Source organism: Mobula birostris, chromosome 18 (genome assembly GCF_030028105.1).
Source record: "Mobula birostris isolate sMobBir1 chromosome 18, sMobBir1.hap1, whole genome shotgun sequence".
NCBI classification, from domain to species: Eukaryota; Metazoa; Chordata; class Chondrichthyes; order Myliobatiformes; family Myliobatidae; genus Mobula; species Mobula birostris.
Window position 1 is genome coordinate 62638933 of NC_092387.1, and position 27460 is coordinate 62666392.

Genomic DNA, 27460 nt, shown 5'->3' on the forward strand with positions numbered 1-27460 from the left:
ATCCACAACAGAGGACCCATCTCCTTAAAATTTGACCTTCATCAAAAGTTCAAAGGCTCGAAGGTTTCAAACGTCCAATTTATTTTCAGAGAAATGTATACAATATACATCCTGAAATGCTTTTTCGTCACAAACATCCACAAAAACAGAGGAGTGCCCCCAAAGAATGAATGACAGTTAAATGTAAGAACCCCGAAGTCCCCCCCCAGCTCCCCTCCCTCCCGTGCGTAAGCGGCAGCAAGCAACAATCCCCCTCCCCCCACCAGCAAAAAGAAAACATCAGCATCCACCACCAAGCACTCAAGCGTGAGCAAAGCATTAGCAAAGACACAGACCTGTGTGACACAGTAGTGGCAATGGCATAGATCATCCAAAGCCGACTTTGAGGAGAACTTACTTACAGGAAGTTCAAGCACTAAAGGAGAAGAGGAGAGGAGAGGGCATGGATTGACCAAGAGATTTGGAAAGATGGAAAATTTAGAGTATGTGCTAAAGCTGGTCTAAAGTCTGTGAACGTATTAAAAACTGAGTGTTGGTCCAAGAGAGAGTGAATGAGGAATTAGTTTTGAAAAACTAGGAGAAGGAAGCTGAGTTTATACTGATGTTTTATGTCAGCTTTCACTCTTGGAGATACAAGTAACATCTCAGAACGGGAATTTGAAGCGAGGCTCACCCAGGACATTCTTCTCTTCTCTCCCAGCGGGCAGAAAGCATGAACCATCAGGCTCAATGGCAGCTTCTATCTCACCTTTATAAGACTACTGAACGGTTCCTTGCAACACACATCAAAGTTGCTGGTGAACCCTTAGTCCTGATGAAGGGTCTCGGCCTGAAACGTCGACTGTACCTCTTCCTAGAGATGCTGCCTGGCCTGCTGCGTTCACCAGCAACTTTGATGTGTGTTGCTTGAATTTCCAGCATCTGCAGAATTCCTGTTGTGAACGGTTCCTTAGTGGGATAAAATGGATTTGACCTCACAATTTGCCTTGTACCTACTGTTTGCCTGCACTGCACATTCTCTGTGATTGTGACACTTTATTTGGCAATTTGGTCTTTTTTTCCTTATATAAACTGTTGTAATTAAATGATGTGTCCGGAATGAATACAGAACAAAGTTTTTCACTGTACTTTAGTACATGTGATAATAAATCACCTTATGCGGAACCAGTGGATTCCAGAACATAGTTGATGAGGTTTTCACCAAAGGATAGTTCCATAGTCCCATTTAATATCAGATAGTGTATACAAGGTAAAACCTGAAATTCTTGTTCCTTGCAGACATCCGTGAAAACAGAAGGGTTCTCCAAAGAATGATTGACAGTAAAACGTTATAACCCCAAAGCCCCCTTCACTTCCCTCCCACACACAAGCAGTAGCAAGTCATCAACCCTCCCCTCCCCTTATTTCAGCAGAAAGCATCAGCTGCTACCACCCACCAAGCAAACTATAGCAAAGCCCCCAACAGAGACCACGATCTGCAGTTCAACAAAAACTAATCATTCATCCGACAATTTGACATGCCACAGGCTCTCTCTCTCCCTAATAAAGGGGCAGAGAAGTGTCACTCAACGAGAGGGGAGACATAAACAAAAGAACTCACTGATTTATGGTGTTAAAGTCTGCCACAACACTTTTTTTCAGGTTCTCTGACTCAAGAATTGGCAGCAAACCCTGCCCCACCAACGAGAGAGAAAGAGAGAGAGAGAGAGAGAGAGAGAGAGAGAGTGTGGTCCGCTTGGTACAGAGACCTCTGACAGCTGATCCGCTGTTCCTGATACTCCGTTTTCTCCCTTTCTCCCGTGACACTTCAGCCACTGGGAGAAATTTGACCTTCATTAAAAGTGGGATCAGTGTGGATCATCCAAAGCAGACTTTAAAAAAGACTTTATTTACAGGAAGTTCAGGCACTAAAGGATAAGAGGAGAGAAGCGGGCATGGATTGACTAGGGGATTAGTAAAGATTAGTAAAGATTAGTAAAGCTTCAGTTGGCAGGAAAATATTGAGGAAAATAAAAACTAACAATGTGGAAGGTAACATTTCGACAATGGATAAAAGACTGGCTTTTATGAGAAAATAAGACCATAAGATATTGGAGAATTAGGCCATTTGGCCCATCAAGTCTGTTCTACCATTTTGTCATGGCTGATCCATTTTCCCTCTCAGCCCCAATCTCCTGCCTTCTCCCTGTATCCTTTCAAGCCCTGACTAATCAAGAATCTATCCATCTATGCCTTAAGTATAGCCAATGACTTGGCCAAATAATGGGCCATTTGTGAATGGCACCAGTTGATTAGTATACCACAGGCATAGGTGCTGGAGCCTTAAATTTATACAATTTACATTCTTTATCATCACTATGTGTCATGTCGTATGAGGAAGGTGATCCTGGTCTTTCCATAATGTTGACTGTTCTTGCCAAATTTTTCTGCAGAAGTGGTTTGCCATTGCCTTCTTCTGGGCAGTGTCTTTACTAGCCTACCCACCCCCCCACCTGTTATTGATAAACTCAGAGGTAGTTCAGAGACTGGTGTCAGTGGTTGCATGACCAGGACGTGATATGCACCAGCTACTCATATGACCATCCACCGCCTGCTCCCATGAGTTCACGTGACCCTGATCGGGGGCTAAGAAGGTTCTACCCCTTGCCCAAGAGTGACCTGCAAGCCAACGGAGGGAAGGAGCGCCTTGCACATCCTTTGGTAGAGATGTATCTCCACCTACCATCCTACAATTTACATTAAACTCCGATAATTGGTGCGGCACGTGGCTCACCCCTTAGTCCGGGGTGTGAGTGCAAGTGGTATGTTTGGCCCGAGGCAATTCCAGACTGCAGCCCTCGGGTCAATGTCAGTCTGTGGCTAGGGTGTCTGGCTGGGTTCGGAATCAGAGCACCAGGTACCAGGAACGTGTGCAGGTTTGTTGATAAAGCTGGGATCCAGAGTATATTGTCCTCCTTCCTTAAAATGCATCAGGTTCACTAGAAGAAGTTAATGAAGTGAAATAAATGTGTGTAGTGTTGTTATTAGCAGTAACATCTAATAGCCCGGAAAATCATTTTGCCTGACACCACCAAAGTCTCAAGGATGCTGGATTATTGGAGCTTTAAGTCAAAGCAAAGTCAAGTTTATTGACAAAAGGACAAGTACGGTGAGGTACAAGTACAATGAAAAACTTGCTTGCGCAGCATTACAGGCAGGTTGGTACAGGCAACACACAGAATATCAATTATGCACATATATTCCACAGAGGTAAGAAAGACCCTTTCACTCGGGCTTTGCTTTTAAACAGACAATCAAAGTGAATTGAGGTCACAGTCTGATCAGCTATGATCTTTTTAAGAGGCAGAGTGAGACCGAGGGGCCGATGAATCAGAATCAGGTTTAATATCACTGGCATACGTCATGAAATTCGTTGTCTTCGTGGCAGCAGCACAATGCAATGTATAATAATGGGTAAAAGACTGAACTACAGTAAGTGTGAATATATACTGTATCAATAAGTAGTGCGAAAGCAGAGATAATAAAAGTGAGGTAGTGTTCACGGGCTCAAAACTCAGATGGCAGAGGGGAAGAAGCTGTTCCTGAATCGTTGAGTGTGTGCCTTAAGGCTTCTGTACCTCCTTCCTGATGCTAGGAATGAGAACAAAGCATGATTTGGATGGTGTGCGATCCAATGGACAGGACAGGTGATTGTCTTGGATGTTTTTGTTGTGATGGCAAGATCCTCCTGGACATTGGTAATATAGAATACTGTAAGTCCGATTCACTGGCTCATTGGTGAGACTAATGGCTGGGGGGCTGCGTGGTCTCAGTTGTGGCACAGACCAGACCCTCATTCATGCCTCTGGGTGATTGGCTCCTAATTTGAATGTTCATAATGAATCTTCCAATCTAATTTGAATAATTTGGTCAGAAGGCGGTGCGCTCAGATGCACCTGTCTCTCTGCGTCCTACCAAAGGTGTGACTCTTTCTCCTTCACATATTTTTCATGATCGCCAGACACTGCTGGTTATCCAGAATATCTAGTACTGCAGGTCTACCACACTAGCGAGTTGGTGGATGGCGGTGGAGCTGGACTTGTTGCACACTGTATTGCAGCCTGCTTCAGCCGCCCAGGGAAGAAAGTGACAGAGGCAGCGTGCGGAGGTGTGGGTGATCCAGTGGATGGTACAGGTGATTTCCTTGGGTGATTTTGTGATCACAAGACCCTGTTGGACATTAGTAATGTAGAATACTGTGAGTCCAGTTGACCAGTTCATTGGCAAGGTCGACAGCAGGGGAGCTGTGTGGCCTCAGTTGTGGCACGGATGAGACCCTCATTCATGCCTCAGGGTAGCCTGTTGCGGCTGCTGAGGAAGGAGTGGCCGGAGCTGCCTTTGTGTCGCTGGATTCCCTGCGGGTCGGGAGGCTTTCCCTTTTCATCAATGCTGCTCAGTGGGAGACAGCTGCACTATGTTTGCCTGCGGTTGCACAGTGCAATATGAGGAACTGCTACGTGCTTGTTCCTGCAGAAATGTGGCTCCAGGGCAACATCCCATGCACCATCAATCTACAGGCCATGACTTCATTATTATTTTTATCTACCCTGTGTTGTTTTCGTACCTGTGTGTTTTTCTGCTTAGTGTGCTGTTGGTTCTATGTTTTACACCTTGGCCCCAGAGGAACTGCACTCTGTGTCTACACCCTGCCATCCAGTATTCCGTTTGGCTGTATTCATGTGTATGGTTGAATGACAATTACTCTTGAACTTGGAGTTAAAATATTGGAACTGGAGTGACTCTCAAAGTTGGAATGGCCTTGCAGTTTCTGATCAAAGGTGATAAGATACTGGATGATATTATCTAATTAATCTAATCAGCCCAGTTCAGATCAAAACAATTCATGCCAAAGCTTCATCCTGCCACCTTACTCCCCTCTCAGAGTCCTGTATACAGTTCGAGTCAGCGAGGTGAGGAAGACATCAGTTCTCACATGTCCGTTGGAGGGTATCAGCATTATGTGCTGTGTCATCTGAAGTAGGTGATCAAGGCCTCATGAACATGATTGTCATTGGCAAGTTTTTCTACAGTTTTCTGAAGTTTTCAGAAGTTTTCTGATGATTCTACCATAGTTGGAAGCACCAGCAAGGGAGATGAGGCTGAGTACAGGACTACGGTAGGAAACTTTGTCACATGGTGTAAGCAGAAATATCTGCAGCTTAATGTGAAAAAGAGTAAGGAGCTGGTGGTAGACCTGAGGAGAGCTAAGGTACCGGTGACCCCGGTTTCCATCCAGGGGGTCAGTGTAGACATGGTGGAGAGTTACAAATACCTGGGGATGCGAATTGACAATAAACTGGACTGGTCAAAGAACACTGAGGCTGTCTACAAGAAGGGTCAGAGCCGTCTCTATTTCCTGAGGAGACTGAGGTCCTTTAACATCTGCCGGACGATGCTGAGGATGCTCTACGAGTCTGTGGTGGCCAGTGCGATCATGTTTGCTGTTGTGTGCTGGGGCAGCAGGCTGAGGGTAGCAGACATCAACAGAATCAACAAACTCATTCGTGATGTTGTGGGGATGGAACTGGACTCTCTGACGGTGGTGTCTGAAAAGAGGATGCTGTCCAAGTTGCATGCCATCTTGGACAATGTCTCTCATCTACTACATAATGGACTGGTTGGGCACAGGAGTACATTCAGCCAGAGACTCATTCCACCGAGATGCAACACAGAGCGTCATAGGAAGTCATTCCTGCCTGTGGCCATCAAACTTTACAACTCCTCCCTTGGAGGGTCAGACATCCTGAGCCAATAGGCTGGTCCTGCACTTATTTCCTGGCATAATTTACATATTACTATTTAACTATTTATGGTTTTATTACTATTTATTATTTATGGTGCAACTGTAATGAAAACCAATTTCCCCCGGGATCAATAAAGTATGACTATGGCTATGACTATGACTATGACTATTTTCCTGTACCCTGTAACTTACTCTTTTTGAGTCACAAACATAAGCTCACTTTTGATTCTGTCTGCCAAAAACCAACACTCATGATTACATGCCATGTTGTATGATGTTTTGCCACTGCCTTCTTCTGGGCAGTGTCTTTAGAAGATGGGTGACCATCTTCCATTATCAATACTCTTTGGAGATGGTCTGCCTGGCATCAGTGGTCACATAACCGGGACTTGTGATATGCACCAGCTGCTCATATGCCTGTCCGCCATCTCCTCCAGTGGCTTTGCGTGGCCCTGATCGGGTGGGGGATGGAAGGCTAAGCAGGTGCTACACCTTGCTGAAGGGTGACCTGCAGACTAGCAGAGGGAAGGTGGACTGTCCACTTCGGTTGAGATGTATCTCCACCCTGCCATCCAGGAATCTACACTGGCGGGTATAGCTACCAGTGAACTTTGCAGTCCCTCTTTGGCATGTGAGAGGAAACCGGAGCACTCTGGGAAACCCATGCTATAAACCGACACTCTTCTTCCTCACTTTCGTTCCAATTGGTGAAGGAATAAGGTGATAAACGTCATACCTTCCCATGAAATCGCCCGTGCCTGTAAATTCCCTATCCCAGATTTAATAATCTAATTTGTATCTGTGTGCAGCAATTAATAATGTAGGAGTGTGACTTTGAAAAAGCTAAAATACACTTTGGCAAGACATCAACTATCTATTCTCTAGCCAGACTTTAAAGCCCAGTTCCAGAATCTCATTGTGGAATAATCAGCAGAAGATCAATTGGACATAGCAGCTAACAAAACTGTCTTCCTGCAGCTGACTGATAGTTTTGGGAAACGCATGATCGGGCTTACATTCTAATGCAGAAATAAGTTCTTTAGTTAGGTTGGGGGAAGGGCTGGTGACTGAGGATTAGCCGAATCTGCACGGAAATAAGAGCTATTAGGTTGAGATTTATTCATCAAATATACTAGAAGTAGAGTGAAATGTTTGCAATGCAGACATCCCACCTCTCCCGGAATTTCTGGGAGTCTCCCGCATATTGATAGTGGCTCCCTGATGCCTGGAAATTATATACAATATCCCACAAATCGATTTTTGGGAGAGGGAGAGGGAGATGGAGATTGCAAAAGTGACATGTTGAGGTGAGTTTAACAGGTGTCATTCGTTCATTAGCATAGCTAACGTTATTTAAACTAGCTGGCTAGCTGCTAAGGAGCTACTCTATTGATGTCCTGCATGATGACGCCAAACTCCCTGTAGACTTGCTTAAAGTTGTAGTAGAATAAACATGATAATATAATATATAATATAAGTACATATTTTAATGTCACATTTTCTGCATATACCCAACTTGGTTTACAGATTAGACAAAATCACTAAACAAAGTATTACATACACCCTTGGAGGTCGACGGGGAGCGGGTGGGATATATGGGGTTGTGGGGGGCAGGGCTGCTACCTGCCTGAAATGAGTTTTTGCAGGGTGGGATGTCTGACAATACTCCCAAGGATGTGCCGAGTGCAGCTTGCAAGTATTCCCATGCCTTCCAGCACCAACATAGCATGCTCACCACATTCTGCAGAAGCACACAGCCAGCAACAACTCGAAGGAAACAAACAACAACGGCAAGACACTCACCCTTTTCCCACCCACCCACTCGCACACACACATAGGCCTCCAACCTCAGGACAGGCTACTTGCCGGCCTAGAACCCTTGTTCTTGCATTTTCAGACTTGCAGACATTGGTCCTCCAACTTTCACCCCAGGACTTGCCATGGGTTCAACCTTTGGACTCACGTGGACTTCCAGCCCCGGCGATCCTGGCCCTCTGACTCCTTCCGGCCCTTGTCACGGCTTCAGACCTCTGTCTTGGGTCTTTGACCTTCGGGCTTCTACTTCAGTCTCTCAGTACTCTGGACTTCTTCAGCTTTCTACCTCAGCTTCACAGTGCTGTGAACTTCAACCTTCGGACTTTGCTGGGTTTGACCTTTGGGCGTCAACATCTGCCGGACGATGCTGAGGATGTTCTACAGGTCTGTGGTGGCCAGTGCTATCATGTTTGCTGTTGTGTGCTGGGGCAGCATGCTGAGGGTAGCAGACACCAACAGAATCAACAAACTCATTCGTAAGGCCAGTGATGTTGTGGGGATGAAACTGGACTCTCTCACGGTGGTGTCTGAAAAGAGGATGCTGTCCAAGTTGCATGCCATCTTGGCCAATGTCTCCCATCCACTACATAATGTACTGGGTGGGCACGGGAGTACATTCAGCCAGAGACTCATTCCACCAAGATGCAGCACAGAGCGTCATAGGAAGTCATTCCTGCCTATGGCCATGAAACTTTACAACTCCTCCCTTGGAGGGTCAGACATCCTGAGCCAATAGGCTGGTCCTGGACTTATTTCTTAATTTACTGGCATAATTTACATATTACTATTTATTATTTATGGTTCAACTGTAACGAAAGCCAATTTCCCCCGGGATCAATAAAGTATGACTATGACTATGACTGTGACTATGACTTCCAGACTAGAACAGACTTCTGACCCGAGTGACCTGGGGAGTTTTCAACCCTTGCGCCTCCGGCCCATACCTGGGACTCACTGTACGGACCTCCGACCCAGGGCCAGTCTCCCACCTGGGATCGCTGGTCTTCTCCATGCCTACTGGCACGGCTTCTGGAACCGTGAGCCATTGTTGGGCCAACTCTTATAAATCAGCTCAGAGTTTGTAGAAGAGGGCCAGAGTGAGCAATACAGCCCCACTGGTCACTGCCTTCCCATCAAACAGTACAGTCATGTAAGGGGTGGCGCAGTAGCATAGTGGTTCGCACAATGCTTTACAGTACCAGCAACCCGGGTTCAATTCCCGCTGCTATTTAATCCGTTAAACAAGAAGTATATGGAAAAATTATAATGAGTAATACGTACAAATTGCTGGAGGAGCTCAGCAGGCCAGGCAGCATCTATGGGGAAAAAAGTACAGTCGACGTTTCGGGCTGAGACATCAGTGGTACTCTTTCCCGTAGATGCTGCCTGGCCTGCTGAGTTCCTCCAGCATTTTGGGTCTGTTGCTTGGATTTCCAGCACCTGTAGGTTCTCTCTTGTTTATAATGAGTAATGTCTGGCTAACAATACTGATATAAAGTTATGACTGATTTATAAAACGAAGGAGCTGTGGATAGTCACAGGTGGTCTGAATATACCTGTGTTTTCACAAGGTAAGTGTTGGCTGATTTTGGAATCCCTGAATAAATGCAGAATTCCCAGACTTATTGGTTGAATTCTGGCCGTGACCTACCAGCTGGACACCTTAGATCCTTTATAGCAAAGAGATGCCAGCCAATGTTGGGAAAGAGGAACTGGGGGTCACAATTGGGGAAGTCCTTCAGTGCCTCTGCTGAGCATCGTCCTTTCCCCATCTGCCATTCATTTCAGGCCATTGGCAACAACACGAGGAAGAAGATGCATCAATGTAATATTGCTGAAGCCATAAATGCATTAGGAACAATGCTATAAAGGCGTGACACTATATCTTTACATTGAATACTTGACTACTGGTCACTTGATGGCAATAAATGCTGAACTCCACTGGGAGTATCACGGTGGTAGCTTGCTGGGGATTGGTAGTGCAGGCTGGAGGGCTAAGTGGAGGTAACTATTCCATCTTCACATGCCCTCTCCATTTTAATTTATTCTCTTCAGGCAAAAGCAACACATATTAGTGAGCTTAACATTTCCTGAATTTTGCCTTAAGTGCATAGAGCAGAATATATACACAGGAGAACGCTCTGCATGGTAGAATTTATTATTTTATTTTATTGAGATATAGCACAGAATACAGCTTTCCAGCCCTTCTAGCCACGCCACCCAGCAGTCCGCCAATTCAACCCTAGCCCAATCACAGGACAATTTACAATGACCAATTAACCAACTACCTGGTTTGTCTTTGGAGTGTGGGAGTAAACTGGAGAACCTGGAGGAAACCCATGTTATCACGGGGAGAACATACAAGCACTTTACAGGCAGCAGCGGGAATTGAACCTGTGTCACTGGTAGTGTAAAGCATTGTGCTAACCACTACAGCAATTCATTAATTATCACTAACTAAATTGCATCGTCTGGTGGCCTTAAAACCAAAATTTGCATCCTGTTCTCCCCCAATCTTCACTGAAAATTCTCAGTTTTGTCCGTCTCCACGTAATTTTTAATTCTGAATGCAGCGTTATTGTTGCTATTTCCCGGCGTCTGTCTAGTTAATCTAAGCTACAAGTAACTAAATTCAAAGATTCAAATTACATTTATTATCAAAGTATGTATGCAGTATACAACCCTGAGATTTGTCTTCCCTGCAGACGGCCATCAAGCAAAAAAAGAAAACCATGAAACCCATTCAAAGAAAAAACATCAAACCCCCAAAGTGCCAAAAAAAAGAACAAATCACACAAACAACAAAAAAAGAAACAGAAAAACAAGAGTATAAAACAGCAAAGTACAAATTATCGAACCAGTCCAGGCATATTCAGTTTGGCTAAGTTCAGTCATCCTCCGACAGCATTGAGCGAGAGGGGGAGAGGAGTGGGGGGAGGGTGGTGGTGTTGGTGGGGGTGTTGGGGGGGTCGGGGGAGGGAGAGAGAGATGGGAGGGAAAAGGAGAGGGAGAGGGGAGGAAAGAGAGAGATGGAAGGGAGAAGGAGAGAAAGAAAGAAAATTCAGTACTTTCCTCTGGGGGCAGCATACAAGAGGGAGAGAGAGGAGAGATGATTCAAACCCCAGGGACTAAGTGTCTTTGCAGCTGTTAGTAAATACTTGCAGATGATATAAGTCACTTTTCACTAATTCAGGTTATAAATGTGATTCACTTGAACAAATTCAAAAGCCTTGGCCCCAATTCTGACTGCTCTGAATTAATTATCCTGGATAATCTTGCTTTAGAATTGTTGGTGCAGTTCCTGACAGCAGGTTGCTTCCTCATCTGAAGGCAGGTGAAGTCAAGCTCAAGTTTATTATCATTGAACCACACACCTGTATACAGCTGAATGAAACATCGTTCCTCTTTGGCAAAGGTGCATACAGTCACACAGAGCTCACATGGTTACGACAGAACGTATGGTCACCAAATAATATTAGAACAAGTCCCTGTATGACAGAGCCTGAAGATTGACAGGCTGATATAAAGTGTGAGGTGCATGTTTATGTAGGACAGTATAATGTTACTGGCACTATTAGAATAAAACAAACAATTGTGTAAGTAGGTGAAACGCAGGAATAATAGGTGAATAGTGACCGGTGCAGGGGGAGAGTGGGTCTGTGAGCTGGGGAGTTGAGGGAGAAGCACAGGCACAATGTACTTAGGTGCTGGGTGACAGCAGGGTGTTAAGCCTAACAGCCTGGGGGAAGAAGCTGTTACCCAGCCTGACAGTTCTGATTGTTAAGCTGTGGTGTCTTCTGGCTGATGGCAGGAGGTCAAAGAGACTGTGGGAGGAGTGGGAGGCGTCTTTGACAATGCTGGGGGTGCTGCGTTTACAATGCTTCTGATGTGTGCCCTGAGTGGTGGGGGAGGGGGGTGGTGATGTTTTCGGTAGTCTTTGCTATCCATTGCAGGGACTTGTGATTTGATGCATTGCAATTTCCTTACCAGATGGTGATGCAGCCGGTCAGGACACTGTTGTTCGTGCTCTTGATAGCTTTGGGAGGACAGACAGCGAGATAAGCCTGTAATGCTTCCCGCTGTGGGGCAGGGCAAACATTTGTTATAAGCATCCAGTTGAAATCAATCATAACTACCTGTGCCTGCCTCTCAGAAGCTGACGACAGGGATTTCTCAGTGAGTCGTTCAGAGTTGAACATTATAATGGGCAACTTTATGCTCCTCTTGCTTTCAGGGAAACAGGGTACTGTGGGTCCCATCACTGATTGACACAACGTTGGCAGCAAGTACTGATTCCAAAACAAAAGCACAACTCCCTGCAGTTTCTTGCGATCACGGGCAGAGCAGTTGCCGTTCCAAGCCATGATGCATCCAGGTAGGATGCCTTCTATGGAGGGAGCTGAGAAGGGGCAATCTCCAGTATACTGCTGAGCATTCGCATCATGTCCAGCCTTCTCCTCTGGAATCCGCATGTGGCAGATATGCTGATGCATCAGTCATCATGCCATGGATGTACAGTAGATCCAGACTGTGCTCTTCTTCTATTCCCCAAGTGACCTCTTACCTGTTCTCCTCACATGCCTTTCACCTCCCCCTGGTGCCCCTCCTTCTTCCCTTCTCCTTTCTCCTATGGTCCACTATCCTCTCTTGTCAGATTCCTTCATCTCCAGCCCTTTCCCTGGCTTCACCTGTCACCTTCGAGCTTGCCCTCCTTTCCCTCACCCCCCCTCCACCTTTTCATTCTGGCATCTTCCCCCTTCCTCTCCAGTACTGATGAAAGGTCTCGGCCTGAAACGTCAGCCTCTTGTAAAGACACTGCCCAGAAGGCAATGGCAAACCATTTCTGTAGAAAAGTTTGCCAAGAACAATCATGGTCATGGAAAGTCCAGGATTGCCCATGTCATACAACATGGCACAGAATAATTGAATGAGTCAGTAATAGCAGGGATCCTCAACAATGCTCCTGTTAAGTGTTACCAGTAGCGGGGGAGGGAGACAATTGTGATCCTCTCCGCAGTTTTTAACTATCTTCTGTAGGGTTTTGCAGTCTGATGCCTTGCAGCTTTCGTACCACACAATAATGCAGTAACACTCTCAATGGTGCTCCTGTAGAAAGGTGTTGGAATGGGGGTTTGGAGCTTTACATGCCTCAGTCTCCTTAGAAAGTGTAGCTACTGTTGTGCCTTCTTGACTATGAGGAGGCGTTTTGGGTCTGGGTTAGATCTTCTTACATTCCAAGAATTTGCCCGCATACCCTACCACTTTTTAAAAAAATTTATTCATCTTATAGGATGTGGGCATTGCCAGCTAAGCCAGCATTTATTGCCCATCCCTAGTTGCCCATGCATTAGGGCCAGTTCAGAGTGACCTAGCAGCCTAACCTACGAGCTTGTATGTTTTTGTGAGGTGGGAGGGAATCTGGGACAGGGAGAAATCCATGTGCAATTTTACAAGGAAATTCCACACAAAATAGGTCTGGAGGTCAGGAGTGAAGACAGGTCTCTGCACAATCCAGTCAGCTTCATTCCTCATTCTTGCTCCATGGCCTTGCTCATTTATTTCCCTTGAGTGCTGCTTGCTTTCCTTTGGAAATCTTACGATTGTTTACATTCTGCCACCCTCACAGCTTCCCCTTTCCAGGTTATCACTACTCATTGCATTCAGAAAGATGTTCAAATTTCCCCAGCGGTACTTCTTGTCTGCAACCTTAAATTAGCACGCTCTGCTACTCTCAGAATGATCAGTAATTGAAAAGGGGTCAAGGGAGGTGATGGTGCGCTCTGGTAGATTAGTGTTTACGTCACTCATTTAGTAACCTGGAGACCTGGACTGATTACCCAGAGGCAAGTGTTCAACTTGCATCATTGACAGCTGTGGAAATGAAGTACAAATTAAATTTCAAGACAGAAAACAGATATATATATATATATATATATATATATATATGGCATATAGTTACCAGTTTAACAGAGATTGTTATCCTGTATTTTCCCTGAACGAACCAGCTTGCTGAAATGTTTTGGTGGGCAGTTAGAAGTCCACTATCAGAATCAGAAATATTTTTTTTTTAAAAAGTAGTGAGGTGGTGTTCATGGGTTCATTGTCCATTCAGAAATCAGATGGCAGAGGGGAAGAAGCTGTTCCTGTATCGTTGAGTGTGTGCCTGCAGGCTTCTGTACTCCCTCCCTGATAGTAGCAATGAGAACAAATCATGACCTGGGTGAGAGGGGTCCTTAAAGATGGATGTCAGCTTCTTGAGGCATCAAATGGATGGATTTGGAGTCACACATAGGCCAGACAGTGCAAGGACATCAGTGAACCAGTTTGGGTATTTACGGTGGCTTGGTTCCATGGTGATCATCACTACAGGTGCTAGTATTGTGTTACATGGTCATAGCCTTATACAGTACTGAATCAGGCCCTACAGCCCAGGTGATCTATACCAACTAAGATGCCTTTTCCAAGATAATCCCATTTCCCAGCATTTCTCCTCGAACTTTCTAATCTTCTTCTGTCCATATCTTTTAAACATTGTTACTGTTCCTGCCTCAACTTCTCTGGCAGCTTATTCTACATAGATACCACCCTTTGTGTGAAAGAAGTTTCCCCTCAAATTCCTTTTAAATCTTCCCCTCTCACCTTCATCTTCTCCTCTGCCCTCTATTCTTCATTTTGCCAGCCGTGGGAAAAATACTGAGTGCACTCACCCGAACTCTGCCCCTTATTATTTTACCCATCTCAACTAGTGTAGTGGTTAGTGTAACACTATTACGGTGCCAGCGACCTGCCTTCAGTTCCGCTGTTGTCTGTAAGGACTTTGTACGTTCTCCCCAGGACCACATGGGTTTCCTCTGGGTGCTCGGGTTTCCTCCCACATTCCAAAGGCCTATGGGTTAGAGGTTAATTTGCCACATGGATATAATTGGGTGGTGCGGACTCGTTGAGCCAGAAGGATGTTGCCATGTTGTCTGTCTAAATAAATTAAAATATATATATTTGGAGAGGGGCCCAGGGCATTCTTCCTTCTCTTCTGCACAGCAGAATTCGTGGGTATCAGCTTCTGCACATTAGTGCGACTAATTGTAGTTTCAGCAGTGAATTGCTGAACTAGCTGCATCCTTTAATGATGGTGCATTTTACCCAAAGTCCTGTAGGTTTTTTTTAACTTCACTTTCCTGCCTTTATGAAGGATGGAGAGGCAGCACTGGAGCAAGTAGAAAACTTGCAGTTTGCATGAGGAAGAATTAAACTTCCTCAGGCAGGAACAGTCTGATATTTAGCCGTTGATATTGTAGAAGACTATAGGTCCATCCCAGGACATCACTGTCTGAAGGCCAAACACCTTCTTCTGCTTCATCTAACCATAAGGACAGAAGTGTGGATGTCCACTGCTCACACAGTTTTCATTTCCGTTCAAAGCTCTTTAAGTCCTGAGTGAAACCGTGAGAATACAGATACAAAATTCCCTAAGAGTGGCGTCACAGGTAGATACGGTCATAAAGAGAGCTTTTGGTATGTTGGCCTTTATAAATCAGAAGTATTAAGAGTTGGAATGTCATGGAGAGGTTGTATAAGACATTGGTGAGGCCAAATTTGGAGTATTGTGTACAGTTTTGGTCACCAAATTACAGGAAGGATATTAATAAGGTTGAAAGAGCGCAGAGTAGGTTTACAAGGATGTTGCCGGGACTTGAGAAACTGAGTTACAGAGAAAGGTTGAATAGGTTAGGACTTTATTCCCTGGAGCGTAGAAGAATGAGGGGAGATTTGATAGAGGTATATAAAATTATGATGGGTATAGATAGAGTGAATGCAAGCAGGCTTTTTCCACTGAGGCTAGGAGAGAAAAAAAAACAGAGGACATGGGTTAAGGGTGAAGGGGGAAAAGTTTAAAGGGAACATTAGGGGGAGCTTCTTCACACAGAGAGTGGTGGGAGTGTGGAATGAGCTGCCAGATGAAGTGGTAAATGCGGGCTCACTTTTAACATTTAAGAAAAACTTGGACAGGGACATGGATGGGAGGTGTATGGAGGGATATGGTCCAGGTGCAGGTCAGTGGGACTAGGCAGAAAAATGGTTCGGCACAGCCAAGAAGGGCCAAAAGGCCTGTTTCTGTGCTGTAATGTTCTGTGGTAATAGCACTGAGGATGGCTGGTCATTTTCCTATTCATAATAGGAATTTCTCCACCAGAAATACCTAGAACTAGGGATTGGGGGCAGAAGCATGGACCTACTGAAGAGAATTTGAGTGGCAAGCAAGGAATGTTATACAAATCACTGGTCCTCAACTGTTTCTGCAGATATGTTCTGGGTACTGACCATGACGAGTGGAACCCTTCCCACGCTGAACAGAATCTGGAGAGCAGATCTGCTCTGACTGAAATGGAGATCTCCAGCAGTGCAGTTCTCCAAATAGCCAATAGGGCTTAGGAGAGGCATAGCCAGGGTAGGCAGCCTGCACACTTTTCGCAGCGTGACAATACCAGAGGGCAACTTTTTAAATATGAGTCAAGGAAAGTTTAGTACAGATGTCAGAGATAGTTCTTTTACACAGAAGATGGAGGGTGACTGGAACCCACTGCTGGGTGTGGTACAATAAAGACACTTAAAAGGCTCTTAGGCACATGGATGTAAGAAACGTGGAGGGTTATGGGTTGTGTAGGAGGGAAGGGTTAGATTGATCATGGAGTAGGTTTATATAGGTCAGCACAACATTGTGGGTCAAAGGGTTCATACTTTGCTATACTGCTCTATGTGCTACATTTTTACCATCGAGGATTACCCTCTTCTGGTTACTACCATTGGGGAGGAGTGACAGGAGGCTGAAGACCTACACTCAGCAATTCTGAATCTGCTCCTCTGCGCCTCCCCCCATCATTTCTGAATGGCCCATGAGCTCTGCCTCCTTTTGTTTTGCACTATTTACTTAACTTCGTAACATATTGTAATTTTATGTCTTCGTACTGTGCTTCTCCTGCAAAACACTTAATTTCATGTCACATAAGTGAGTGATAATAAATCTGACTCTTCTGATTCGCTTCTTATCGAGATCAGAAATTAATGGTTAGAAGTCATAGATATAAGCTTGTGTCCTATGGTTCATCGTCATGATGTGCTGTGTTGTATGAGTGGGCAATCATGGTATGTGACCATGATCGTTCTTGGCAAATTTTTTTAGTGAAGTGGTTTGCCATTGCCTTCTTCTGGGCAGTGCCTTCACAAGACAGGTGACCACAGCCATTATCAGTACTCTTCAGAGATTGTTTGCCTGGCGTCAGTGGTCGCGTAACCAGGACTTATGATATGCATCAGCTGCTCATACAACCATCCATCACTTGCTTCCATGGCTTCACGTGACCCTGATTGGGGGGCTAAGCAGGTGCTACACCTTGCCCAAGGGTGACCTGCAGGCCAGCGGAGGGAAGGAGCACCTTACACCTGCATTAGTAGAGACATATCCTCACCCTGCCACCCTGGTCCTATAGTTATCTGGCACAAAGACACAAGTAGTTATTCTGCAAGACCGCTTCATAAAGTTTAATAGCAATGACATTGGATTTTTTTACACATCGCGTGACTGGGATCAAACCTTTAGTGGCTTGTTAGAAGGTATAACATTTCCAGATAATAATGTTTCACTGGAGTTGACACATTCAGGAAAAGGCGTTCACTTTGCTTAATAGGATTATCAGTGTACTGTCTGGAAGATAGACCGTACACTTAATGCCGAGTAGACAGAATCACCTGCAGTTTATTTTATATTGTAAATACATGCTGGTATTTATGTCATTTTATTCTGTATCTATACTTTAACCTCTAACTTTATATAATTCTTTATTTATAATTGTCGAATGTTGTTTGCCGCATGTTGCGCCAACACACCACGGCAAATTCCTAATACGTGTAAGTGTACTTGGTGAATAAAGTTGATCCTCGATCGTTGAATTTAACATACTATAATACAATAGTATTCATTTGTCCTCCTGGTTTGTTGATGGCAAACAACTCTTGCTGGATATGGTTCTAAGAATGAAGAAAATTTCTGGTATCTCATTGAGATGTAATTTAGTAATACAATGTAACTGTTAAAACAGTGATTATAGTGACTTACATAACACTGAGTTTTAATTACTTACCTTTAACAACCTAATTAAGGAGAAATATTTCAATGAAAGGGCCATTTTTTTTGTTTGAAACTGCAAATTATTTTGTAAAGATGGAATAATTTGCTCAAATATAGGGAAATGTGAGAACCTTCATGTTTTATGTATTTACAGGATTATTTGTCCTTGACTGGATAGCTTTGATCTTCCTGCAATTAGAGCTACCTAACTCACAGTAACACAATACCTCTGATCTGCAAGGGAGTTGAGATAAGATGAGGGAGGCTTGGGACCTGAGGCTGCAGATTAACGTGTGATTCAGTTCACTAATTTTCCCTTGACCAGTGGTATTCTTGTTATCCCCTTGATTATGTATGCCTGCAAAATATTCCAAAACAAATTAGGTGCTGCATTTGCTAAGGAAGGCTAGCCACCTACAGAGAAGTTTGGACAGGCTAAGATCTTTTTTCACCTTGGAGCCTAGGAGACTGAGAGGTGATCTTACAGAGCTCTATAAAGTCACGAGGAGCAGGGATAGGGTGAAGTCTGTTTCCCAAGGTTGGGGAATCAAGACTCTGAGCATAAGTTTAAGGTGAGACGGGAAAGATTTAATAGGAATGACCCGTTGGGGTACCCTTACAAGTTGGACTAGTTTCGTCAGGATAGACCATTTGAGCCAAGGGGGCTGTTTCCACACTTTGAGACACAATTGCGTCAAACAGGTGAATGGGGAGCATGAGTAGGCCAGTTGGCCCCTCGTACCTGTCCTGCCATTTATTGAAGATCATGACTGACCCTCAACACCAAATCCCCACCTACCTCTCAGTGATACCTCCTAGCTCTGCAGGAATTTATGTGTCCATGTCTTAACTCCTAGCTTTGCAAGAATTTATGTGTCCATGTCTTAAAAATGTTCAAGGACTCTGCTTCCACCACACTTTGAGGAAGTGATGAATGAACGTTTGGGAGAAACTCTCTGCCTTAAGTGGATAACCTCACACTTTTAAGATGTCAATCTTAATTCTAAATTCTCACACATGTGGAAACATCCTCGCCACCTAGCCTGTTAAACCCCCTCGGGATTTTTGAAGAAATAACAAGCAGAATAGACGAAGAATCAGTGGATGGATTTTCTTGGATTTTCAGAAGGTCTTTGACAAGGTGCTGCATCTGAGGCTGCTAAACAAAATAAGAACCCGTGTATTACAGGAAAGATACGAACATGGAAAGATCATTGGCAGGAGGCAAAGTCTGGGAATAAAGGGAGTTTTTTCGGATTGGTTGCTGGTGACTAGTGTTCCATAGGGGTCTGTGTTGGGACTGCTTCTTTCTATGTTGTACCTCAGTGATTTGGATGATGAAATTGATGGCTTTATGGCCAAGTTTGCAGACATTACGAAGATAGGTTGAGGAAGCAGAGAGGCTGCAGAAGGACTTAGACAGATTAGGAGAATGGGCAAAGAAGTGGTAGATAGAATACAGTATTGGGAAGTGCATGGTCATGCACTTTGGGAGAAGGAATTTCTTTAGCCAGAGGGTGGTGAATCTGTGGAATTCTTTGCCACAGGCGGCTGTGGAGGCCAGGTCACTGGGTGCATTTAAGGTGGAGGTTGTTACGTTCTTGATTAGTCAGGGCATGAAAGGTTACAAGGAAAAGGCAGGAGAATGGGGTTGAGAGGGAAATGGATCAGCCATGATGAAATGGCGGAGCAGACTTGTTGGGTTGAATGGCCTAATTCTGCTCCTGTGTCTTATGGTCTTATGATATAATATTATGTATCTCACTGAAGTGTCTCTCACTCATCTAACCTCCAGCAGATACTGGCCTAGCCTCTGTATTAATACTGTGTGTAAGATTTAACAATCTAGCATTAACGATTATCTCTTCCCCTCTCTCATTAGGAGCAAGTCGTTCCTGTTTTCTGCAGTTTATGCTGCATTGATCTTTGCAGGGCAGTATTACATGAGAGAGCGAAGGAAATTTGAGCTTCGAAAACCATTAGTCTTGTGGTCACTGAGCCTCGCATTATTCAGGTGAGTGACTGATATTTTGTGGCAGTTTATAATTTTTAATTGATAGGTTTGGTTCAGCTTGTGCAATAGAGATGAGTCAAATTTTGAACCCGGCTTCCACTGAACTTACAAACTCAGAAGGGCAGAGCAAAATTGAAGATTTTGAGGCAAAATTAAATGTGAAATTAGAAAGTGAGGCCCAGAAAATCCTTGTTGGTGCTTCTTGACTTCCTTGTGATGGTTTAAAGAGCTTCTTAGCTCTTACAAGATCGAACTTATACACTAATTGAAAAGTGTTCTGGTCAGGCTCCCTCGTGCAATCCCGCATTCTTCCAGGAACAAAGTCTGTTATTGGTTGCCAATATCATACTCCAGAGGTGAAGGGCAGGGAGAGGAGTCTAGAACCAGAGGGCATAGCCTCAGAATACAAGGGCGTCTCTTTAGAACACAGATGAGGAGGAATTTCAGTAACCAGAGAGTGGTGAATTTGTGGAATTCATTGCCACAGACAGCTGTGGAGGCCAAGTTATTGGGTATATTTAAAGCAAAGGTTGATAGTTACTTCTTCTGTGAATGAACAGTGACATTATTCAGGTTAGTGTGCCTGAAATCTTTTGGATACAAATTTTATGCACTGTGCAATGTTGACATTATTTGGCTGACCTGAAGGCTGGAGAAACAGCAGCGACATTACTGATTAGAAACTAAGGTAAAATTGGTTTAACTTCCCAAAACTGGATTAATCAACTTTGTACATCTAAATTTCTAGCCAATCTCCTTTAAGCCAGCAGCAAGAACAGGCAAATTTCCGTGGTGAGGGTGTGTGTTCTCAGCTTTTGACGTAGTGGGGGAGATGGAACATCGAACATTCCAGCACAGTACAGACCCTTTGGCCCATGATGTTGTGCTGATCTTTTAACATCCTCTAAGATTTATCTGAACTTTACCTCCTACATAGCCTTCCATTTTTTTTTATCATCCATGTCCTTATCGAAGAGTTTCTTAAGTGTCCCTAATGTACCTGCCTTTACCATCACCCCTGGCATCATGTTCAATGCACCCACCACTCTCTGTGGAAAGAACTTAATTCTGACATCTCTCCTCCAATAACCTTAAAATTATGCCCCCTTGTACTGGCCATCTTCACTCTATAAATACACAATAAAGGATAAAGCAACCCAAGAATATCTCAAGGGCAGGTAATAAGCACTGAGCTTGTCACTGATGCCTACATCCCAAGAGGAACTGAGAAAGATCACAAGTAATATATTAGCAGACAACATTGGAGAACAAGGAGCCAAAATGGCATTAAATCTGGCATATAAAACTGAAATATTTTATCAAATAGAGTAGGTAACTAACACTCTTGAGGGCTTCAGATTGACACGTAAATGTGAAGCTAACAATTTAGCCTGACATTTGAACTGGGCATTAAATTATTGGTGTCAAGACATTCAAGTGATTGTTTCTACTTCACAATTGAAGATAAAGCCACTGATAATCAGAAAGTAATTATACACAGGATTGGTTTCACATTCCACTTCATTTGGCTGCTGCCCTTTATAAATGAGGATTCCACAAATACAAACAGGTTGGTTGACGTGAAAAGCTGGCAAACTCATGACCAGCTTCAAGGAATTATCGGAGCTGGATTGCCACATGGGGGTTGGTAGCTCAAAAAATAAGGGAGGTAGCAGATAATTCACAAAAAAAAAATTACGATGGAAGAAGCGTAAAGAATGGGAAAGCATTGTGAGAGAGTAGTGGAAACAGAGTCATTTTCAGCACTGAAGTGGGAACTGGATAAATACTTGAAAGAGCATGCGGGGCCACGTGGAGGAAGTAGGGATGTGTGATGAGCTCGATTGCACTTGGATGCTCAGTGGCCACTTGGGAAAATGTATAGCTCAGGTGGCTGAGCACCAGTGGCCACTTTATTAGGTACACCTGGTCATCAATGCAAAAATCTAATCAGCCAATCGTGGCAGCAACTCAATGCATAAAAGCATGGTCAAGAAGTTGTTTTTTATTTCCAAACGTCAGACTGGGGGAGAAATGTGATCTAAGAGACTGACAGTCGGATGATAGTTGGTGACAGGTGGAGTATCTCAGAAACTGCTGATCTCCTGGGATATTTATGAACTGCCTTCTCAAGAGTTTCCAGGGAATGGTGCGAAAAGCAAAGAACATCCAGTGAGTGGCAGTTCTGTGGACAAAAATGCCTTGTTAATGAGAGAGGTCAGAGGAGAATGGCCAGACTGGTTCAAGCTGACAGGAAGGCGACAGTAATTCAAATAACCATGCATTACAACAGTGAGCATCTCTGAACACACAACATGTTGAACCTTGAATTGGATGGTCGGGTTAGAAGTGTGTATGTGTGTTAGTGAAGTGTTGTTGCTTAGTTTCTTGGTATGTTCTGGTTTGCTGTGCTCCGTGCTGTTCTGCAAGGCATTGTGGGCATGACAAAGTTCACTGTTTGTTTTGATGTACATATGGTTAAAAACATATAAACCTACACTATACTTAACATATGTGAATTCCTGTTAAATATTTGTACATTTCTTACTCTGGTGATCAAACCATTAGGAAAGTAAGTCTGCTGATTAAATTTCATAGTTCCATGTACATGCTGGAGGTTGCATCTGTGTCAGCACTTGAGACGCTGTGTAAGTGCTGGGTTGTTATTAAAAAAAAGTGCACCATGAACAATTTCAACAACAAATAGCAACATTGCAATCTAGTGCTCTCAGGAGAGGGGAGAAATGGTAAAGTATTGACCTTTCCCTTGCCTTGAAGGACTTGAGCAAAGCTTCATGAATTTTCCAGCGATGTTGCTGTTTGTCTCCTTCCAACATTAGCATTTTCTCATTGGCCAATCTTAAATGTAATGTGGATCCCCGTTCAAGCACCTGCCCTTGAAAAATCTAATTACACTTTGACAGAATCAACTTTGGAGATTAACCTTTCACTACCTAAAGCCAACGCATGAGCAATCGTTGGATCTGAGTAGCCACAGCACATCCGGACTTGAGGAAATGGGACGCTGTTCCAAATTTTATTTTATTTCGAGGTACAGCACGGTATCAGATCCTTCCAGAACCCAATTACACCCATGTAACAAATTAATCTACTAACCTGTAGGTCTTTGGAGTGTGGGGGGAAACCAGAACACCCGGTCAAAACCCACATAGCCACAGGGATAACGCACAAAGTCCAGACAGGCAGTGGCACTGGAATTAAACCCAGGTCACTGGCATGGTAATAATGTTATGCTAACTGCTCCACTACTGTGCTTCCCCTACTCACGGGCTTCGTGGCAAGTTATCATCCAACGTTTATTGTGTCCACCAACAGTTTAGTGTCAAAAGGAACATGTAATTAACATGACGGAATAACTGCTGATACTGGAAGTCAGAAAATCCTTGCAGGGACACTCAGCAGGACAAGCAGCGTCTGTGGAAAGAGAAACAGAGTTAACATTTCAGTTGGAGATCCTTTGAGCCACGCCACCCAGCAATCCCGATTAATCCTAGCCTAATCACAGGACAATTTACAATGTCTAATTAACCTACTGACCAGTACATCCTTGGACTGTGGAAGGAAAGCGGAGCACCCAGAGAAAACCCACGCATTCCATGGGGATGATGTACAGATTCCTTACAGAGAATGCCGGGATTGAATTCCAAACTCTGATGCCCCCAGCTGTAATAGAGCATTGCACCTTGCTCATATGGTCTATATAACAGACCATACCACTTGGTCTGTTATATAAAAACTACCAGAGTTACTTAACCTGATTAAATTACACCTGGAGCTGGTTAGATGAGACCTCTGCAATTTGTTTCCTCGAGTGTTGACTTAGCTGTTACACAGAGTTTATTAGGTTAAGATACTGCGATTCTAAATAAAACTGAGAAATCCCAGTAGAGGGCCACCTGCCCTCTTTTGTTCCTACAGCCACGCAGAATTCAGTCTGTTCTGGTGTAATACAAGGTGACAGTGTCAAGAATGATAGATACATAATGACGGACATCATTTCCTCACAACACAAGAGATTCCGAAGATGCAGGAAATCCAGGGCAATGCCCTGAACATGCTGCAGAATCTCAGGAGGTCGGGCGGCATCGATGGAGAGGAATAGATAGTCAATATTTTGAGCCACAACCTTTTATTAGGACCCTTCATTTGCTTATGCCTGCCAGGTAGATATGACAATTCTTTTGGTCCAACTATCCATGCAGATCAGGGTGGTGGGGTGCAGGTACCACCCTACCAAAGGAGGAGTAAGATGCTTCTCCCCTCTGAGAGCCTGCACCCCCCCCCCACCCCCACCAGATCGGTCACATGAAGCCATGGGAGCGGGTGGTGGATTGTCTTTTCAGCAACTGGTGTATATCAGAAGAGCCTTATTCTGTTTTGTGCCTTCCTCCATTCGACTCAACACCCAGTTTTGAATATATAGTATGCATAGTACCTTTGACAGTAAAAAGAGTCAATTTTATTATGTGTAGTTGTGTTTTAAATTACATGCATTAATTTTCAGTGTTGTGAGTATTTTATATTGTATTTAACTATATGTAGTGTGGTGTTTACCTTAAGCCCTGTGATGTTGTCCTTACCACTGCACAAATTAAGTTCCTCACGGAATCTTAAGTGAATTGAATTGATTTGAGTTGAATATCACAAGTCCTGATTATGCAACCACTGACGCCAGGCAGACAATCTCTGAAGATTATTGATAATGGCTGAGATCACCCGTCTTATAAAGACATTGCCCAGAACAAGGCAATGACAAACCACTTCTGCAGGGAAATTTGCCAAGAACAATCGTGGTGATGGAAAGACCATGATCGCTCACATCATACGACCCGGCACATGATGAACGAACTAATCCATGCGGGTCATCAGGCACACATTTACACGAATCTAGTCCTATAGTGCCCCCATGTTTTATTCTCTCCAGATTCCCTTCAACTTCCACCTAGATTGTACCACTTATCTACACACTCAGTGGACAACTAAGACCATAGGACAGAGGAGCAGAATTAGGCCATTTGGCCCATCAAGTCTGCTCTGCCATTTCATCATGGCTGATCTATTTTCCCTCTCAGCCCCAATCTCCTGCTGTCTCCCCGTATTCCCTCATGCCCTGACTAATCAAGAATCTATCAGCCTCTACCTTGAATATACCCAATGACCTGGCCTCTACAGCCACCTGCGGCAACAAATTCCATAGATTCACCATTCTCTGGCTAAAGAAATTTCTCTTCATCTCCATTCTAAAAGGACATCCCTGTATTCTGTGGCTGTGTCCTCTGATCCTAGACTCCCCCACCATAGGAAACATCCTCTCCACGTCCACTCTATTGAAGCCCTTCAACATTCGCTAGATTTCAAAGAGATCGCCCTTCATTCTTCTGAATTCCACTGAATACAGGCTCAGAGCCATCAAAAGCTCTTCATATGATAAGCCTTTCAGTCCCAGAATCATCTTCATGAACCTCCTTTGAAGCCTCTCCAGTGTTAGCACATCTGTTCTTACATAAGGGGCCCAAAACTGCTCACAACACTGCCAACCCCCACGTCTTTAGGATGTGGGAGGACATTAGAGCACCCAGTGGAAGCCTAGACAGTCACCGAGCGAACAGGCAAGCTCCACACAGACAGCGCCTGAGATGAGGATCGAACTTGGATTGGTGGGACTGTGAGGTAGCAACTCTGTAAATGAGAGGCTGGATGAACTTGTGTTGTCTAGTTTGAAGCGTTGAAGGCTGAGGGGAGATCTGAGAGAGGTTTACCGGACTACGAGAGGCATAGGTGGAGTAGACAAGAGAGTATGTGTTTCCAGGGTTGAAATGTCTAATACCAGAGGGCGTGCTTTGATGTGAGAGGGGTTAGGTTCAAAGGGGATATGTGGAGAAAGTTTTTAACTCAGAGAGTCATGGATGCCTGTAATGTGCTGCCTCGTGTGGTGGTAGAGGCAAATACAGATGTTTGGTTAGGCACATGGATATATGAAAGATGGAGGGATGTGGACGTGGTGTAGGTAGGAGGGATTAATGGTTGTGTTTTCGATTTGCTTTTTAGCTGGTTCAGCTCAGCATTGTGGGCTGAAGGGCCTATTCCTGTGCGGTACTGTTCTGTGTTCTACGTACTCCACTCTGCCAGTCCCTGAAGAACATAGGATGAGTCACTTTGGGAGAGGCTGACACACACCCTCTGTGGCTGAGCTATTGTGTCACCAGTAACGTTATATTTCCTTATCGTCAGGACAAAGAAAGTTTATTCTGTACCCTCACTACAACACCCATTTCCCCTCCTTTCTACAATAGCTAGTTTAATAATTCCACACGATTAGCCGCTTAGAATTTTGTATTTATTGAGTGGTACTTTTGAGTGGGAAGGCAAAGCATAATGATTTCCTTTCCAATCAAAGCTTTTTCACAATGATTGCTCGAACGGAAACACAAAGCTGTTTATATTGATTACCCAGTTGTCAGGTGAGAGGTTTCTGCATTTCATTAGCGTCTGTCATTTTGGGTCTGGTTATTTCCTTGACATTCTGCTCAGGTCATTCCTGAGCATCACGGTTGACTTGTTTCCACTCCGGTTTTGTAGTTGTGAGGTTGCTGCTGAGGTCGGTGGACCCGCAGGCACCGCGGCAGGCGGGGCAGGAGGTGCTTATGTGGAAGGGAAGTTTGGCAGTTTATGACATTCGTTAGGTCTACCATTGGCACTTGTATCAAGATACCGTGAAAAGTTTTTTTGTTTTAAGTGCCATAGAGTCATAGAGCAATACAATACAGAAACAGGCCCTTCAGTCCATCTATTCCATACCAATCTGCTATTCTGCTATGGCCTGGACCGTGGCCTGCCTCTACCCCTCCCATCCATCCACTAATTGAAACTTCTCTTAAGTGTTGCAATTGGATCTGCGTCCACTACCTCCACTGGCATCTATCATCAAGGATCACCCCCCGCCCAGAACATACTCTCTTCTCATTACTACCATGAGGGAGGAGATACAGGAGCTTGAAGACACACACTCAATGTTTTAGGAACAGCTTCTTTTTCTCTGCCGTCGATTTCTGAATAGTCCATGAACCCTTGAATACTACCTCACTATGTCGCTCCCTTTTTGCACTAAATTAATTTTTATATTTCTTACTGTGACTTATAGTTTTTTTAATTTATTGTGTTATTAAAAAAAGGCATCCACATTTGCAAAACAACACATTTCGCAACATAGAGTGTGTCAGTGCTAGTAAACATGATTCTGAGCTGATACCACCCTCTAAATGAAGGTTTCCCCTCACGTTCCCCTTAAATATTTCACCTTTTGCTCTTAAACTGTAGTTCTAGTCTCACCCAACCTTAGTGAAAAAAGCCTGCTTGCATTTACCCTATCTAATCCCCTCATAATTTTGTACACCTCTATCAAATCTCCCCTCATTCTCCTACTCTCCAGGGAATACAGTCTTAACCTATTCAACCTATAAAATTCCATACCTAATTATATTATGGTAGTATAAAGAAGACAATGCAGCATATAGTGTTACCGTTAGCAGGAAATGCCGTGCGGTGAGACGAATAAAGTGCAAGGGCCAGGAACAAATAGATATAGAGAACAAAAGTTTATCCTTCAATAGTCAAGTAAAATTTATTGTCAAAGTACATATATGTTATCTTGAAATCCTGAAGCTGTCCTTGAGCCTGGTGTTTCGTGTCTTCTGGCTTTTGTAAC

The 27460-nt window shown here is 44.1% G+C and overlaps 1 protein-coding gene across 1 annotated transcript in view; it reads left to right on the top strand.

Annotated features, from left to right (window-relative positions):
* The window catches only part of LOC140211868 (very long chain fatty acid elongase 6-like), a 126802-nt gene that overhangs the window by 78352 nt on the left and 20990 nt on the right, over window positions 1–27460 (top strand). The window contains exon 2 of the mRNA XM_072282050.1: window positions 19603–19734. Within this exon, the coding sequence (XP_072138151.1) occupies window positions 19603–19734 (132 nt within the window). The remainder of the gene's footprint in view (window positions 1–19602; window positions 19735–27460) is intronic.